Genomic DNA, 18,255 nt, shown 5'->3' with positions numbered 1-18,255 from the left:
ATTTTTCAAAATTAAAATAAATAACTAAAATTTAACACAATCGAGTAATCACTCACTAATAATACCTTATTTTTAAAGATAATGAATATAATCCAAGAATACATATATGCTCCGCATAACACAATTTTTAATATAAATTTAAGGACCAAACTAGAATTAGCACGATCGATGTAAAAGTACAAGAGCACGGCATGAGCAGAAACAATGATAGAAATTTTCTTAATCTACATCATGGTGGACAATACATCTCGTGGAGGGAAGTTGAGGATGTATCAAGGTTCTTTTCGTAAGCAGCTGCTTTTAGATCTTCTGCATCATCCTCTACTGAATAATTAATTGACGGGCTAGACCAACCAGTCACGCACTTGCCTCTCCCTTGCTTTTACGGTCAAATTTCAACAGCCTCTTCAATCCCTGAAACTTTTTGGGATAAAGAAGTTCATTACTATCAGCCTGAAGCATTTGAGATAAAGAATTTCGATCAAGCACAAGAAGATGGTTTTACTGAAACTTTTTGGGATACTGCTAACTTCGAAACTTCAGTTGTTTGTAACAACATTGGTGGAGGATCTCTCCGAGGTCTCTGAAGATCGAACCAAATTACCCAACTTTTTAGCAGTGACACCAGATGTAAAGGCCAGCTCTGCTTTGCTCAGATTCAAGGTTTCCTGTGACACCTCAAGTTTTTGTTCCATCACATGATGTTTGTTTGCATTGTCTGCTCAAAGTTTCTCATCGTGTTAGCAGTAGACTCGGAGGAATTATCACTTTCTGTCAAACTCTTCCACTCAGATTGTGCAATTTTTGCAGGAGAGATGCCCTCAGTAGAAGATTTTGGTTTACCAATCGCTGCACCCAATGGATATATTCGTTCAATAATACCCTTGGGATTATTCTGTGAACCATCACAGCATTTTGCTATAACTGAGGATTCAGCCATTTGGTCTCCAGAAATCAATGATAAAGTACTTTGATAAAGGATACCTAATATCAGAAAGAAACAAACTCATGTATAAACCCACACAGTGGTACATCATTTGGTTGCGAGAAAACTGAAATAAAAGTAAAGACACTGACAATGAAAGAGAAATCATCTTCTTTCAGCTCAGCACAATTTTAAATGCATTAGGATGATTTGAACTGATAATATAATTGAGTATTTTAAGTAATTTTCAAAATCAAGCAAATTTTTTAAAATCACAAGTAATCACTAATATTTTTAATTTTTAAAGATAATGAACTTATAAGATAACAAAAAGTAATTTTCAAAATTAAAATGACTTCCTAGATTAGTCCTTGAAAATAAAAAACCCTATATGCACTAAAAAATAAAATAAAAGTTATTGAAAGAAAACCTTTTGAGTTCTTTATCTATCTGCTTGCTTCAATTCAAGTTGATTTAAATTGTTTTAAAAAAAAATCTGTGTTTTCTATCTGCTTTCTTCAATTTAAGTAAATCATCTACCCTGACAGATGCCGAGAGACCTAGCCACCGCATCGCTAGAGCATACCATCAACGAGTCTGCGACGGAGAAACCTGCCAAGAAGCAGAGATTGATTCCATCTCCCCCGCCCAAAATCACACTCATCTTGGATTTGGATTTAACTCTGTTGAACTCAATCAGCGTAAGTAAACAAAACAAAAATGGTTCTTTCTTTATTGATCAATGAATCGATATTTACATGTTTTCTATTTTTTTCAACAGTTTGATCGAGTGTCTGCCATCCATGAGCAAATTCTGAGAAAGAAGGTAATAGAGCATGATAACCGTGATCTATTTCGCGTCAGACGTTTTGGATTCTGGATCAAACTCCGACCAGGGATAAGAGATTTCCTCCACAAGGTATCTTATCTGCTTTTTATCTATCTGGTGCTTTTTATTTATCTGATGCCTATTATCTGATGTTTATATGTTTGTTCATGTGTTGTTGCAGGCTAGCGAGTTATTCAACCTGCACATTATCACCTTGGGGCGCAAGGATTATGCATATGCCATGGCGAAACTACTCGATCCCACTGGCACTTTCTTTTCCGGGAGAATCACTTCCAGGGAGGAGGCTCACATGGGTAAGGATGGTTATGTGAAAAATCTAAACTATGTCTCGACTACTGTGTCCAATGTCTTGATTCTGGACGACACTCCTAGAGTCTGGCCTGACCACCAGAGTAACCTTATCACGATTAGCAGGTATGCATGTATTTATAAGTTAGTCGTCTATTTTGCCTTTAATTTCTAATTAATTAAATTGTTTAATTTGTGCAGGTATGCATATTTTCCTCAAACCTGGCAACAGCAGCAGATGCCAGTTGGATTATCACCTCTAGAAACTGGCATAGATACCGATGACACCCTCACATTGATCTTATCAGTAAGTAACTAGGATTTTTTTAGTTTTCAAATTAATAAAATTTTGGTATTTCCAGGCATTCATTCATTACTCGTATTGTGCAGATGTTAGAGAAAATCCATGGTGATTATTCTTTGGCATATCAGTCGATGAGGGATGTTGATATCAGGAGCATCCTTGCTACTCACCTCATGCCATAGCGAGTTTGCATTATACTACTAGTCTTACTTACGGACATTATTTTTTTGAGTTTTTTTAGACTTTATTTTTTTTACTTCTAATTTTAGACTGCTCAGTGCAATTACCCCTACAATTTAAGGAGACCTGATGTTGATATCAGGAGCATCCTTGCTACTCACCTCATGCCATAGCGAGTTTGCATTATACTACTAGTCTTACTTACGGGCCTTATTTTTTTGAGTTTTTTTTAGACTTTATTTTTTTTTACTTCTAATTTTAAACTGCTCAGTGCAATTACCCCTACAATTTAAGGAGACCTGATTTTGTATTACATTCGTATATACTTCTCTCAATGAACTCTTTTCATGGAAAGGAAATCACATAAGGCTTCACTTGGCTGTCAAATGTAAATTATGTGGAACAATATGTGTGCTAGCATGATAGTTATGAAAAGCTAAAGTTCCTAATAGTCGTCAATTAAAAAATAAATACTAAAATACCTCCTTTCTTTGGCCTATATTCTGAAAATAAACCTCTTCTGCATGCTGTAAAATCTCAAAATTTTTAGTATTGCATCAGTTGACATCCTAGATATAACTATATTGGTAGAAATATCTGGCTTATCTGTCATGTTAGGAGCAAACGAAGTAAGCAGGTTAGGTCTTGGCTCAACAGACTCAACACTTGGACACGAGACTTAGAAAAGGCACTGAGCAGTGCCAACGATGGCTTTGATTGCTTTCCACCCTTGAATCTTATATGTCATTATCACTCTACCACGTCACGATGCTCTAACATCTCCCTTTAGGTCGATCCCTCCTAACAGTCGGCCCTTTAGGTTGATCCCTCCTAACAGGTTGATCCCTCCTAACAGTCGGCCCTTTTGGTCGATCCCTCCATGTCGTTATAACTTGTACCTTGTTCTTCCGATTTCCTTGTTGCACTTGAGCTCGACACCTAGCTTAACTCAGAACAAGACTATATAAGACAAGCATCAATGCCCAGCCCCACAAAAGAAGGATCCAGATTTTGAGTATGTTGCTGCGCTGGTTCAGAATCAACAAATATTGATGAAAGCATTGATACTGGCTTAAAGTCCTAAACAAGGCTAGGCACGAAGAAGAACATCAGTACCTGGGTCAGGCTCAACAGATCTTATTGGGTCAGACTGGTCAAGGAGAAGAATCAGGCTTGAAAGCAGGCATGGAGCACATCAACAATTCCAACCTAGAAAAGAGATGGATCTCCTGTAGGCTATATATACAAGAGAAGCATATCTTGTCTCAGACCTAGGCAAGACAGTTGGAACGAAGAAGAAAAAAGAAGAGAAGTCAGTCCTCTTTCTCGTTCGAGGGTCTTGCTCACTATTCTAAGACAGCACTTTCGACCGCAGCGATCATCCTTCTTTTCTAACCAACCAATGTGGGATCCGAACCAACCGTCTGATATATGTACAGGTGGGAAGCAAAGTAGGGCAAGGGAGAAGGCATTGAATTGATAGGGAACCGTAGCCAAGTGGCAAAGGCAGAAGTCTGCAAAACTTCTATTCGTCGGTTCGAATCCGACCGGTTCCTACAGCGCCATTCCATCCATCCGGTTACATGATTATGCTCTTCTTTCCACCCAAAATGGTTGAGTTTGAATTCAAGTCGACTGAAAAATTAACTCAACTAAAAAAGAATTGGAATAAGAGAAACAGCTATTATAGTAAGGGTAGTCCTGCCTCCAAGTAAATAAAAGAGAAGAGAAGTGGATTGCTCGTTGACTGCTCCTTTAGCAGCAGGGATAAGAGAACAGCTAATGCTAGAGCACCAACCAAGCAAAAGAAAGAGTGAATGAAAAGAGTGTTAAGTACTCATAAGGCATGACTGATAAGGATAGGAATGAATGAAAGAAGATATTTGTCGTCCCACCATAGGACATCTGAAGGATAGGATCGACCGATAGATATGAGCATCGCAACGTGGTAGATCTTTCATAGTTTCGTACCAAAGTCATTCACAGCTGTTGCTGAAGGACGAATCATACTTATGATACGCTCAACCAACGGGTGAGTCCAAGTGAATAGTTGTTTGTACTAAACCACTAACTACTGGTACAAAGGCTCAATAAAACTCTTAAGCGAGGTACAAAGAGGGTATCATAAGATAGGCTCAACGGTAAGGAGAGGAAAAAAACTTATACTTATACAAACAACTGCTCAAGGAGAAGAGATACGAGAAACAACGACATGGAGAAGAAGGGCTCAAGACAAGATTCAATCAGCAACAACAGCAGTTCATGAGAGTTGTTCAGAGAAGAGCGCTTCTTATAAGTATGTTTTCTCTCATCAAACAATAAAGTATGTGAGCACTAATCAAATATAGCCACAAGGCAAAGGAGAGCAACAACCTACATTCAGGAGCTACGCTAGCCTAAATTAGAAGCGATTCAACTCATCAAGCATAGGGAATTATCAGCGGTGAAGAACTAGAAGCAGACATTCAGGCAACGACTAACTCATAAAAAACACGGGGTGCCTCAAACTAAGTCTGCAGAAAGGTTGAATTCGGACCCGACGATAGCTTCTTTCAAAAGCTCTTCCGGAGACTGATAGAGATTTATAGGCTGCTTGCGTTTCTGCTCAGGTTGGCAACCAAGTCCTATTCAAATTTTCCCACACATTGTTGCTAGTATTTTTCCTGTCCCTCTCATCAAGATGCCATGTCAGTATTTCTCGTTCCTCTCCCTCTCCCTAATGATCGAGTCTATTTGTATAGATGCCCTAATGGTTGAGAAGTCTAAATTTCACTCTATGGGCAATAGTCATGAATGACTATTCAAAACTACGAAAGATCGTACATATCGACAACAATCGTGAATGACCATTCAAAACTACAAAAGATACACCCCTATATCCCAACAACTTATAGTAGTCAAGTGAATGACTATTCAAAACTACGAAAGATCTACCCCTACGGTCGTCCCTATGGTAAGAGCACACGAGCACGTCGCTTCTCTCACCCCATAAAGTTGTTCCTCTCTCTCTCTCCCTAAAGGTCGAGCTATCTAACGATACCCTATGGTGGAGCGCGCCATTATCACTCTATGGAATCACTCCTCACAACATAACTAAAAAAAAAACTCTCTTTCCCTCTGCCTAACTGTCGAGCTATTGCAAACCATCTCACGCATCAGCTCAAGCTTACTCCCTCTCCCTTAGAGTCGAGCCCAACTAAAAAGGTTAAGTATCTAAGGTAACCCAAAATCATTTTCGATTAGTGCCTAAAAGGTCAATGAAAGAAATTATACATATTCTCAAATAATTGATTGAATAACATCATGAAAAGAAGTAAGAATTACACATTGAATTCATTGACCTCAAAAATGTTTATAACAAAATCTTAAAGAAAATGGAGAATTCTTAAAAAGAAAGGCGTTAGCAATGTGTATATTAAAATAATTAAGAGTATGTATGAGAACGTAGGCAGAATAATTTTAAAAAAATTATAAGGTTACATCAAGGATAAACTCCAAGTCCAAATCTTTTTAGACTAGTTATGAGTGAACTCACTAGACAAATCGAGGACACATTATCATGGTGCAAATTGCATGACATTATTTTGCCTGACTAGACATACGATGAAGTAAATATTAATTTCAAATCTTAATAAAAATTATTGAAAGTAAAAGGTTTTAGACTTAGTAGAATAAACACAAAACATATGAACTCTAAGTTTAGAAATATCAGATATAACAAGACAATTATTAAGAGATGACAAATTATTGCGAGCTTTAAGTATCTAGAATTGTATTTTCAAAAGGATAGAGTGGTTGAGAGAGATATTTTCCCTATTATACAAGCAAAATAGTTGAAATGGAAGAGAACATCAAATGTTTCTTCTTTTTTTATTATTTAAGAGTAACAATTAAACATGCTATGTTACATGGAGTTGAATATTGTGCTATGAAGCAAGTACATGAACAAGAGATGAAATTTACAAAGATGAGGATATTAAGGTAGATGTGTGAATATATGAGAATGAAAAATGAAAATATTTGAGAGAAAAATTTGAGGTTACACCTATGGAAGGAAAACTCTTTTTTGACACGTTTAAAATGGTAGGGATGTATTTAGATGTTCAATAAATGTACCAATTGGACAATGATAGACTAGACAAATATACACAGGAAGAGGAAGAGGAAGAGGAAGGGGAAGAGGAAGACCAATAAAAAATTGGTTAGCAACGATAAAACAAAATAAAATTATTTAAATATAAATAAAGATATAGAAGGGATCAAGCCCAATGACGTTGGAGGATCCATATAGCTCACCCCACTTAATGTAATAAAGGTTTGGTGATGGTGGTTGTATATAGTGTGTATGAGTAAATAATGAATCTAAACTATCCTTATATTTCTTAACAAACGTACGACCACTAATTTAAAATGGGAATTTCAAATGGCTTTTAAATCAAACTAATTATACAAGATTGTGTTACATGTTACCACTATGACAAACCACCAAGGATAAAAATCCATGGAGATAGTTAGCTCTAGATTTGAGATATGTCTAGAAGGTTTGCTAGGATGTGTAAATATGTATTTTCTCGATGAATAGCAATTATCACCAAACTATTGGCATGAATTAAACTAGTAGTGTCTCTAACAAAAGCAATATAGTTCCAACCAACTTACAACTAGATAGATCTAATAAGAGAATGTTAAATCACAAAGAAAACTTAGTTATTCAATGACAATAGAAGCTTCATTGAATTTCATTAGAAGGGCATGGAGGGGGACTGCAAGGTGTAAAGGAGGGTAAAAACGCTTGAAATTTGAAGATTTTAAGCATACTAGCAATGTTGTTAGCGTAAATGGGTAGAAATGCTAAAATAGTTTCAACAAATCCATGAGATCATAACATGCATCTTAAGCAAATGGAAGAAACTCACAAGTACCAAGGATATTGTCCTAATTCCTATGGATCCTTCTAATGATCAGAAATATTTACATCAAAAGAAAGTAAGGCCACAAAAAGAGGCTTCCAGTTCAATGAGATTGTATGCCTAGAATATTATATAGCCAAAGCAATTAAATTACGCTCAACAATTTTCGATGAAACGAAGATTTCCTGCTAATAAATACACCCACACAAACCTAGTGATCTTACCATATTATCCAACCATTAGCAATCACACAAACATCAATAAGAACTAATTCAAACAGGTTCAAATGCCCAATTTTAACAACTAAAAAAAGGCAAATTTTCTAAATAAGAGTAACTAAAAACCAAAAAGACACGTGATTAACATAAGTACCTTGCAATGAGGAAAAAAAAATACAAAAGGAAGGCATCGCACAAATTAGGAAGCAACGAAAGGATGATAATAAATTCCGACAATTAGATTTAAAAACCGAAATAAGAGATCTAAAAACACGTAACCAGTGAAATAAGCCGGCCTCTCACCATTTCCCCTGTAATGGCCAAAGCAAAACTAGAACCGCCAAAACCAGATTAAAATGAAATCATCGCGGCAGAAAAGAGGCAAACGGAATCAAAACGAGGTTGAAGGTGGAAATTAGAGGACATCACATCAAAAATTGAGAAAAGGGGGGAGGGAGTCCAGGGGCTTACCTCGTCCTAGGCACCAAGGAAGAAGAGGAAGGCAACAAGAAACTCCGTCTCCTTCCGTCTCTCCCTCTCTTTCTCTCCTCCTCTCCCTTCCCTGCTCTCTTCTCTCGTCCAAGGCGCCGACGAGGACGAAACCCTAGAGTCCAATCCGGACGCGGAAGAAGATGAAGGCAACAAGAACCTTACACTCCGTCAACTTCGGCCTTTAATCTCTCTCGCTCCTCCTATCGAGCCGCTCCCGCTCCTCTACGAACCCTAACTTTCCACTTTCCCGCGTCTGTCTGCCGTGCCGGCTCATTTCATTAAAAAAAAATATTATTATTATTATTATTATTGAATTATTTATTAAATAATGATAATTATAGATATTCCCAACGTTCCTGTGACATGCGCTAATTTGATGGATTTAAACCAACCAACGATCCGGATCCGAAACATCAAAGGGTCCGAAACCGATCCTCCGGCAGATCCGGATCCGGATCCGAAAACATCAGAGGACCCGAAACCGATCCTTCGGCAGCTCGGCGTCCGAGTCGAACCGGTTGATCCACCGGCGAGGCTCCACCGGCGGTCGCGCTACGGCGCAGAAGAAAGGGCAGCGTGTTGATGACTCGGAGGTTGTCGCTCGTGTTCCCTTCCAGGCCGTCTTCCTCGCTGACAGCTTCAACCTCAGGTTCCGCCCCATCACCCTCGAGCGCCCCAAGGTACTTTCGGTCAAGGATCTATGGAAGCCTCCCCTACTTAGGGTTTCCCTTGAATACTCACTCGATTCTCGAATTGTCCATTTAGGTGCTGTTGCCTCTGGTGAACGTTCCCATGATCGAATACACTCTTTCTTGGCTCGATTCCGTCGGGGTCGAGGAAGTTTTTGTCTTCTTCTGCTCCCACTCACAGCAGGTGAAGGACTACTTGAAAGAGTCTGAATGGACGAAGCCTACATCCAGGTTTTCTGTCACTAAGTCGCATGACGCCATTAGTGCTGGAGATGCGCTCCGTGTGATATATGAAAAATCTGTGGTATGCTACTATTCTATTACAAGAATTGGTTGTAGTCTCCTGGTTGCAGAATTCATTCGAGATATTATTCTAGGAAATTTGCCAAGAAAGAATATAAGTATCGCTGCATTTTCCTTATGGCTTCTTACTTTTGGAGCCTGCTTTCAGCAAAGGAAAATTAAAAAAAAAAATTCTTTACTACCCTTTAAGGCATATGAAAAAGCATAGTTGTCAATCTGATTTCATTGGAGAATTTGTTGGTAGCAACAATCTTACAGAATACCAAAACATTTGTTATTTAACAATCATGAAATGCTGGAGATTTAATGTATTCTTAAGTAGCTCAAATGGAAAAACTTGTCAATTTGTTATGAAGGTTTGTAGAGTTTGATTGAACAGAAGTAATAGGAGAAGCATAGAAAGATTAAATGTCTCGACATTTGATTTTTCTAATAACATTTCTCACAGTAGATGGATTGGTGGTAGGCTGTACGTTAGCAGATTAGTCATGCTTTTATCAAAGTCTGTCATGCTAGGAATGAGTATCATATCTTCTCTAAACATACCAGCATTGCAGATGCCTCTCAAGTCTCAATAGCATACATCAGACAGATCTAAGAGAGTTACCTTTTGCAAAGACCAAAAATCCAGCTGTGCCGAAGTGTGTCCTTGGTGGGTAATATTAACTTATAAAGCTTATTATAGAAAACAAATCATGAGATTAATTGTGTTGGAATTATGTAACTCGATTTCTTATCCCTAAGCTAATTGTTCTACCTATGGACACATGGGTAATTTATAGTATTTAGTGGATAAAAGATGATTGTGGACCCTGCAGCATAAGACTAGCAATTTGATTCATATGATGAATATCTTGATTTGTATGATGAACGTATTATATATATCCTTTAAAAGAACTTTCATATTGAAGTTGCAAATCTTTTATGTATTCTAGAATAAGTTTAGCCATTTATCTTGATTATTTTACATTTTCATGTCCCTTTAGATACATGGGGACTTTGTTCTCATTAGTGGCGATGCAATTAGCAATCTGAACTTAGCTCAGGTCCTCCGCGAACACAAGGAAAGAAAGAAAAAAGATCCGCTTGCTGTTATGACAATGATCATTAAACACTCCAAACCATCAAACTTGACACATCAAACTCGGTTTGGCACTGATGAAGTTCTAATGGCTATTGATCCTCAAACAAAAGAGCTTATTTTTTTTATGAGGACAAGGTTAATCCTTCTCAGCGGGTTGTTTTTCTATTGATAAAACGTTGTTAGCCAACAATAGTTCAGTTTATTTGCACAATGATAAGCAGGTATTTTTTCCCAACTTGTTGATATGCTTATTATATATCTTTTTCACTTGTGTTTCTTATTGTTTTACATCTACTGGTATTCTGGTAATTAATCGCTCATAGATGCACTGGTCTTGCTGTTCAAGACATCCACAATCAATTAGAGGGCTTTTGTGCACAAATCAATCTGAAAATCTTGGTGCTGAAAGATAGTTGCATATGTATGTTTATGCTATTGCGGTTGGACATTATCTTTAGTAACCTGATTAAAGTTAGGGGCATATTGCCACTCAGGCCAAGTATCATGATTTTGGTGGCATGTGGAGACTGTACCCACAAGTGGCACATATATAAAGGTAGTAAGGCATTTAGCATGATTATTTTGGAAGCGTTTTATAGGTAATTTTTTCCCCAATTAACATGTGGTTATCATTTGTTGATATGAAAAAGCATGACTCAATATATATTAAAGCACAGAGGAGATTTGTTTAATATGGGTAGTAAAATTTAAGAGAAACCATGCAAGGGATAGTGCAAATTGCAAAAATCATATAGGTAGCAATTGGTGAAAAATGAACCTGTATAATAAAATTGTTTAATTTCCTTACACTTTGGTAGCTTCCTTAAAGAGAAAAATTACCTGAGCAATGTTTTTCTTGTACAGATGAATATATTTGATCCAAATACATCTCGTTCATATGCATGACAAGACTAATAAAATAGGATGTAAGTATAAAGGTCACCCCTGTGTTACATCTCAGTACAATCGATGGGTCCTGTATGTTGGTTGCTACTCGGAAAACCTAGAGGTTCCACTGTACAAAAATTTTATACAAAGGTCTGAACCTTTTCCTAGCTACCATGTGTTCTTTTAAATTAAATTTTGGATCGCCTGCGGAACTTAACACGTTTGATCCAAAACTTAATCTATATGTTCTTTTAGGTTTTGACTTGGATCTCCTGCGGAACTTAACACGTTCGACCCAAATCACCTTAAGTTATTAATTCCATTAAATATTAATTTCCATAATTGGTTCCCAGTACTGACGTGCCGAGGCACATGACCTTCTTGGATATGGGAGCAACCACCACCGACTAGACAAAACCTTTTATAGAAATCTAATATTTAATTTCCTAAAATAACTTTAGGTTAACCGAAAAGAACAATCAAATCACAAGGAAAAAAAAAAACAAAAGAACACAACTTCGAAAAACATATTCGAAATACTAGAATGTAAGCCTCTTGTATTTGGTATTATTTCCATAAATAACTAGTATGATGCGGAAAAGGAAAAACTACTAGTTATACCTTCTAGAAAGACCTCTTGATCTTCTACCGTATTCCTCTTCTAACCTCGGACGTTGTGTGGGCAACGATCTTCCAAGATGAGAAACCACCAACCACCTTCTTCTCCTCCTAGCTAGGTTCGGCCACAAAGAAGCTTTACCAAGGATGAAGAACGAAACACCAACCAAGCTCCAAGAGATGCAAGCTTTCTCTCCTTCTTCTTCTTCTTCTCCAAGTAGTATCCGGCCACCACAAGAGCTCCAAGAGGAGAGAGAGGTTCGACCACTACAAGAGCAAGAGAGGGAGAGGATGATGATGGCCGGCCACAACAGAAAAGAGGAGAGAAATAATAGAGGTTGTATCTCAAGGCACCCTCACCCTTCTTTTATATTCCGCCTAGGTAAATTAGGAAATTTAATTACAATAAAATTTCCTTAATTTCCTGACATGATTTAATTGAGAAAAATAAAATAAAATTTCCCAATTAAATTCTAATGGTCGGACATCATGAAATCAAATTAGACAAGTTTCAATCAACAATTAAAACTTCCTAATTTGTTTCCGAAATTTTTAAAATTTCTCTTTAAAATCTCTTCATGGTTGATAAAAAGAAATTTCCATAATTTTAATTTTATAATATGTGAATAATTTTTAAAGAGAAAATAAAATATCTCACCAATCTACAAATAAGGAAAGAGATTTAATCTCTTTCTTTAATCTTTTGTAGATTTTTTACAAGAGAGATAATTTAATTTTAATTCTCTTTAATAAATTATATCTTCCACATAATAAAAATTAAAATTAAAATTCTTTTTAATTTAATTTGGTCGGCCCCTCTAGCTTGGGTTCAAGGTAGGGCCGACCACCCCAATTTATACCTAGGCCGGCCCTAGCTTGGTTCCCAAGCTAGCTTGGCCGGCCCCCTTTGGGTGGGTATAGAAGGTGGGTATAGTACTCTATAAATAAGAGGCTACGATAGGGACCGAGAGGAGGAATTGGTTTTGGTCTCCCGATAAAATTAAGCATCCCGTGTTCGCCCCGAACACACAACTTAATTTTATCAATAATAATTCATTCCACTATAGAACTATTATTGAACTACCGCACCAATCCCAAATTACATTTTTGGGCTCCTTCTTATTATGAGTGTGTTAGTCTCCCTGTGTTTAAGATATCGAATGTCCACTAATTAAGTGAGTTACTGACAACTCATTTAATTAATATCTTAGTCCAAGAGTACTACAACTCACCCTTATCATCACGTCGGACTAAGTCCACCTGCCGGGTTTAACATGACAATCCTTATGAGCTCCTCTTGAGCACATTATCAACCTAGTATCTCTAGGACACGTTTCCTTCTATAATCAACACACACTATAAGTGATACCATTTCCCAACTTATCGGGCTTATTGATTCATCGAACTAAATCTCACCCATTGATAAATTAAAGAAATAAATATCAAATATATGTACTTGTTATTATATTAGGATTAAGAGCACACACTTCCATAATAACTGAGGTCTTTGTTTCTTTATAAAGTCGGTATAAAAGAAACGACCTCAAACGATCCTACTCAATACACTCTAAGTGTACTAGTGTAATTATATAGATAAACTGATACCTAATTGCACTACGACCTTCCAATGGTTTGTTCTTTTCCATTTTGGTCGTGAGCTACTGTTTATAATTTATAAGGTACTGATAACATCATCTTCTGTATGTGACACCACATACTATGTTATCTACAATATAAATTAATTGAACAACTACAACTAAATGTAAACAATTTGACGAAATGTGATTCTTTATTCATAATGAATGTTTACAAAAGCTTAGGCTTTCAGTATACACTCTAACAATCTCCCACTTATACTAATGACTAAGCTGCCATATCTTCTACCATACATCCGATTCCCATTCCCTCCACATGCCGATCGAATGCTTTTGTGGAAGGGCCTTAGTGAAAGGATCGCCAGGTTATCTGCTGATGCAATCTTTGCGATGACAACTTTTCCTCGCTTCACGATATCTCGTATCAGGTGGTACTTGCGCTCTATATGTTTACTTGCCTTATGAGCTCGTGGTTCCTTCGAGTTTGCAACTGCACTGCTATTATCACAATAAATTGTGATGATTTTGGGCAAACCAGGAATCACATCTAAGTCCATTAGAAAGTTCCCGAGCCATACTGCTTCTTTAGCTGCCTCCTCTACTTCCATGGTTGAGTCCGAAATGCATTTCTGCTTAACACCCTCCATGAAATGACTCCACCTCTAAAGTAAACACATAGTCTGATGTAGACTTACTATATCCCTATCGATTGAAATCTGAATCCGTGTAACACATCGTCGCTGTAAACTAGCATATAATCTAGTCCTTCTCGGTGCTTTAATATATGCTTCTGCAGCCTAATGTCCTATCTGTGGTTACTCGATATCTACCGACCATGCCCACGACAAAAAGCAGATATCGGTCTCGTAAGCATTGCATACATAAGGCTTCCTACACCCGTAAGAACACCTTCATGTCTTCTATCTCCTTTGATGTCTTTGGAGACATCTCTTTAGATAATGCTATTACTTAAAAGGTAAGAAACCTTTCGAATCCTGCATGCTAAAAACAAGGATTGTATCTATATATGAAGCTTGGGACAGACACAACATTCTTTTCTTGCGATCCCTTATAACTTTGATCCCAAGAATGTGTGCACATTCTCCTAAGTCCTTCATATCAAATTGTTTGGACAACCATACCCTTACGTCTGATAATACTTTGACATTGTTGCCAATTAACAAAATATCATCTATGTATAGTACAAGAAATACCACCACGTTTCCGTTACACTTCTTATATACACAAGACTCATCCGGACTTTGAATAAATCCATATGACTAGATTACTTCATTAAACCGGATGTTCCAAGATCTTGAAGCTTACTTCAGTCCATAAATGGACCGATTGAGCTTGCACACTAGATGCTCTTTGCCTTTTTCAATGAACCCTTCTGGTTGCTTCATATGGATGTTTTCTTCAAGACTTCCATTAAGGAAAGCTGTCTTGACATTCATTTGCCAAATCTCATAATCCATATGAGCAGCAATGGATAAGAGTATCCGGATAGACTTAAGCATGGCTACCGGTGAAAATCGATTCTCTCTTTCTGAGTATACCCTTTCGCAACAAGCCTAGCTTTGAAGGTTTCTACCTTCCCGTCTGTCCCTCTTTTCCTTTTGTAGATCCACTTACATCCAACGGCTTTTACACCATCAGGTGGTTCTACAAGCTCCCAGACCTTATTAGAGTACATAAATTCTATTTCTGAATTCATCGCCTTTTGCCAAGATACTACATCTTTATCTTGGAGTGCTTCGTCATATGTCCGGGGATCAGGTTCATGTTTACCCGGGATCAAGTTCGAAGACTCTCCCAAAAACATGAATCTCTCAGGCTGCCTTACAACCTTCCCACTACGACGAGGCACTGTCTGTGGTTGTGTATCATGTGTGACACGTGTTGCAGTCTCTTGTACTGATGGTACTAAAGTAGACGTGTCCTCTCTTAGTTCTTCTAAAACAACTTTACTACTGGGCTTGTGATCCATTATATAGTCTTCTTCTAAAAATTGGGTATTGGTGCTAACAATGACCTTCTGGTCTTTAGGACTATAAAATAAACCACCTTTCGTTCCTTTGGGATATCCTACAAACACGTGAACTTCATGCGAGATTCTAACTTATCATATAGTTCAAGACATGTGCTGGACTACCCCAATCCGAATATGTCTTAGACTGGATTTTCGCCATTCCACAATTCTATGGGAGTAGAAGAAACGGATTTAGAAGGTACTAAGTTCGAAACATACGTTTTCTGAGCATATCCCCAAAACGAATTCAATAACTCATCATCGATCTAACCATCTCCATAAGAGTCCTATTCCTTCGCTCTGCTACACCATTCCATTGGGGTGTTCCAGGTGCGGACAATTGGGATTGAATCCTAAACTCTCCTAAGAGGTATTCGCCACCACGATCAGATCGTAGTGTCTTGATACTTTTACCTAATCGTTTCTCCACATCAGCCTTGTATTCTTTGAACTTATCAAAGCACTCGGACTTGCGGCGCATTAGGTAAATATATCCATATCTTGAATAATCATCTATAAAAGAGACAAAATATTCAAAACCACCTCTTGCCTGGACAGACATAGGACCACACAAATCAGAATGAACCAATTCCAACACTTCTTTGGCTCTATACCCCTTGGCCTTGAACGACCTCTTGGTCATTTTACCTTCCAAGCAAGATTCACAAGTTGGAAAATTTTCCAACTCTACCGAACTCAAAAGTCCATCAGCTATAAGCCTCTGAATCCTACTTAGGTTAATATGACCAAGCCTTAGATGCCAAAGATATGCTTGGTTCATTTTCGAAGGTTCTTTTCTTTTATTAGAATTAGAAGATGAGTTATAAATTTCCATGTTTTGCTTTGTGGAAGAAATTGGATTTAAAGTATACAAATTGCCAACCAATGTACCAGAACAGATAATCACATTATTTCTTTTAATAACTACATCGTTACTGAAAGAAACTGAATATCCATCTAAAAACAGTTTAGAAACTGAAATTAAATTCTTTCTAAAACTGGGTACATAAAGACAATTTCTTAAAACCAAATTTCTATTTCTACTAAAAGATAAGTAGACGTCTCCCACTGCAACAGCTGCCACCTTAGTAGCATTGCCCATGTAGACGGTAATTTCTCCTTCAGATGGTCGTCGGGTTTCCTGGAACCCCTGCAGGAATTGCAGACATGATCGATGGCTCCGTATCTACACACCGGTCGGTAGATAACACCACTAAACATGTTTCAACAACTAGAGTATGAGATATACCTTTGTTTTGGTTCCTACGAGAACAGTCTGACTCCTTGCAGATGAAGCACTTGCCCTTGCTTCTTCACTCCAAATCCCGTACTCTGAAATTTATTCACTTTCTTTCTGAATCAACTTTCTCTTCTTTCCTCTCGGTTTAGAAGTAGAACCATTTTAGATAGTGAATTTGAGCATTGTGACGAAATAATCCTTCTGCTGCTTGAAGTTCAGTAGTTCCGCTAATGAATAAATCCTCTTATTCATATTATAGTTCAAAGGAACCGCTCAAAACTTCTGGTAGCGTTTGGAGAATATCGATCTGGGTTTCCCATCAATTTCTCCTCAAAGGATCAGATTTCGTTTAGATAAGCCATCATTTTAGGATATGATCCTCGCGAGTACCCTCTCGCACGGTGGTCACATTATCTTTCTCACGGCTTCTTGCCTAGAAGCCCTATCCGATGACCAAAGAGTTCCTTGAGATTGTTCATAATATCATAAGTTGTTGGTAAATTTTGATGTTGATGTTGCAATACATTGACATTAGCCAAATGTAACACCGCGCCATCTCATCGCCTTTTACCCATTTCCTATGATATTCAATCTCCTCTTGAGTAGATTCACCAATAGGTGCTTGAGGGCAAGGCTCGGTCAATACAAATTTATAGCTTTCAGAGTAAAAACAATGTCCGGGTTCCTTTTCCAATCTATGTAGTTTGGTCCAATAAGTCTATTCTGTTGTATGATGGACAGTGGGTTGAAAGTCATCCTAAGAATCACAAATAACTTTGGTCGAACTCTAAATTTAGAATAATATTGATTCCTCAAACAATACTATTTTAAATTAACCAACACCTCAAAACACCGTGAATTTTGTATGCCATGTTAGTGTGGACGATACAAATTCAACATTTGTAAAAGGAGGGTTTTAACCCATTAATTTTATTATCTTGTCAACCTAACTTTTGACAAATAAAATTAATAGTTGGTATCTCTTGGTCACAAAAATAATAGCAGTGACTCAGGATACTATTAGATGTGTCTAAGTGTATACCATTACTTGACACTAAGTCCATTAATAAGATTATGCCCTTCCGTTGGGGAAGATCACACTCTTAATTAACTTCCCATAGTCATCCAAAATGGAAGTCTGCTCTAGTGATCCACAAGCAAGCTCATCCGTTATGGAGGAAGACACTCAGAGCAACGCCCAAGCTTGTTTGCATCACTTACAAACCAATAATGGAGACCATGGGATTTATTTAAAATCCTCTCCCACTTAGTTATTTATAAACGAGGAATTTTAACTACGCTAGCCTACTAGTCATGTATACTAACATGCATTACAGATAATATAAAAGCAATAAATAGAAAATCTAATTTTCAACTATTACGGCTTTTATAGTTGTCCTCCGTGTGTTGTCATCCCAAGCTGCTGCCATATTTGGCCACCGCCATCGGGTCCTTGTTCCATCTGCGCCTCTGGTCCTCAGAAGGTTCCACGCTTTGCAAGATTTGATCCATGACATAAATAGAATTTTACATTTTGATCCTATATTCCATAAAAGGAATGTACATGTATCTAGATCAAAATAAAATCCTAATAAAACTAAATATAGCTCCTGCTGTATTTTAATACAATCATGCACAC

The 18,255-nt window shown here is 37.5% G+C and overlaps 2 protein-coding genes and 1 non-coding gene across 3 annotated transcripts in view; 2 read left to right on the top strand and 1 right to left on the bottom strand.

The window, feature by feature from the left end:
• Positions 1–45: 45 nt before the first annotated feature.
• Positions 46–3,088, bottom strand: LOC122031074. Its single transcript, XM_042590131.1, has 2 exons — positions 1,466–3,088; positions 46–984 (listed from the first exon to the last, which is right to left on the bottom strand). The coding sequence occupies exons 1-2, from the start codon at positions 1,587–1,589 to the stop codon at positions 695–697; spliced, it is 414 nt and encodes a 137-aa protein (XP_042446065.1). The 5' UTR covers positions 1,590–3,088; the 3' UTR covers positions 46–694.
• Positions 1,668–18,255, top strand: part of LOC122031304 — a 33,511-nt gene continuing 16,923 nt past the window's right edge. The window contains exons 1-7 of the mRNA XM_042590429.1: positions 1,668–1,844; positions 1,936–2,189; positions 2,265–2,370; positions 2,454–2,548; positions 8,664–8,847; positions 8,933–9,160; positions 10,146–10,378. Coding sequence (XP_042446363.1) covers positions 1,668–1,844; positions 1,936–2,189; positions 2,265–2,370; positions 2,454–2,548; positions 8,664–8,847; positions 8,933–9,160; positions 10,146–10,378 — 1,277 coding nt within the window. The remainder of the gene's footprint in view (positions 1,845–1,935; positions 2,190–2,264; positions 2,371–2,453; positions 2,549–8,663; positions 8,848–8,932; positions 9,161–10,145; positions 10,379–18,255) is intronic.
• On the top strand, positions 4,031–4,103 carry TRNAC-GCA. Its single transcript has one exon. It is a non-coding gene; the product is annotated as a tRNA-Cys (tRNA).

The sequence above is a fragment of the Zingiber officinale genome, chromosome 11A (assembly GCF_018446385.1).
Source record: "Zingiber officinale cultivar Zhangliang chromosome 11A, Zo_v1.1, whole genome shotgun sequence".
NCBI classification, from domain to species: Eukaryota; Viridiplantae; Streptophyta; class Magnoliopsida; order Zingiberales; family Zingiberaceae; genus Zingiber; species Zingiber officinale.
Note: the sequence above shows the minus strand (reverse complement) of the source record. Positions and strands in the feature narration are given on the sequence as shown.

Excerpts from the sequence above, each read along its gene's own strand:
- LOC122031074 (XM_042590131.1), bottom strand. The coding sequence starts at position 1,589 with ATGAGTGTGATTTTGGGCGGGGGAGATGGAATCAATCTCTGCTTCTTG. Across the intron at positions 985-1,465 it reads GTCTCTCGGCATCTGTCAGG|GTATCCTTTATCAAAGTACT; the intron begins GTAGATGATTTA and ends TTCTGATATTAG.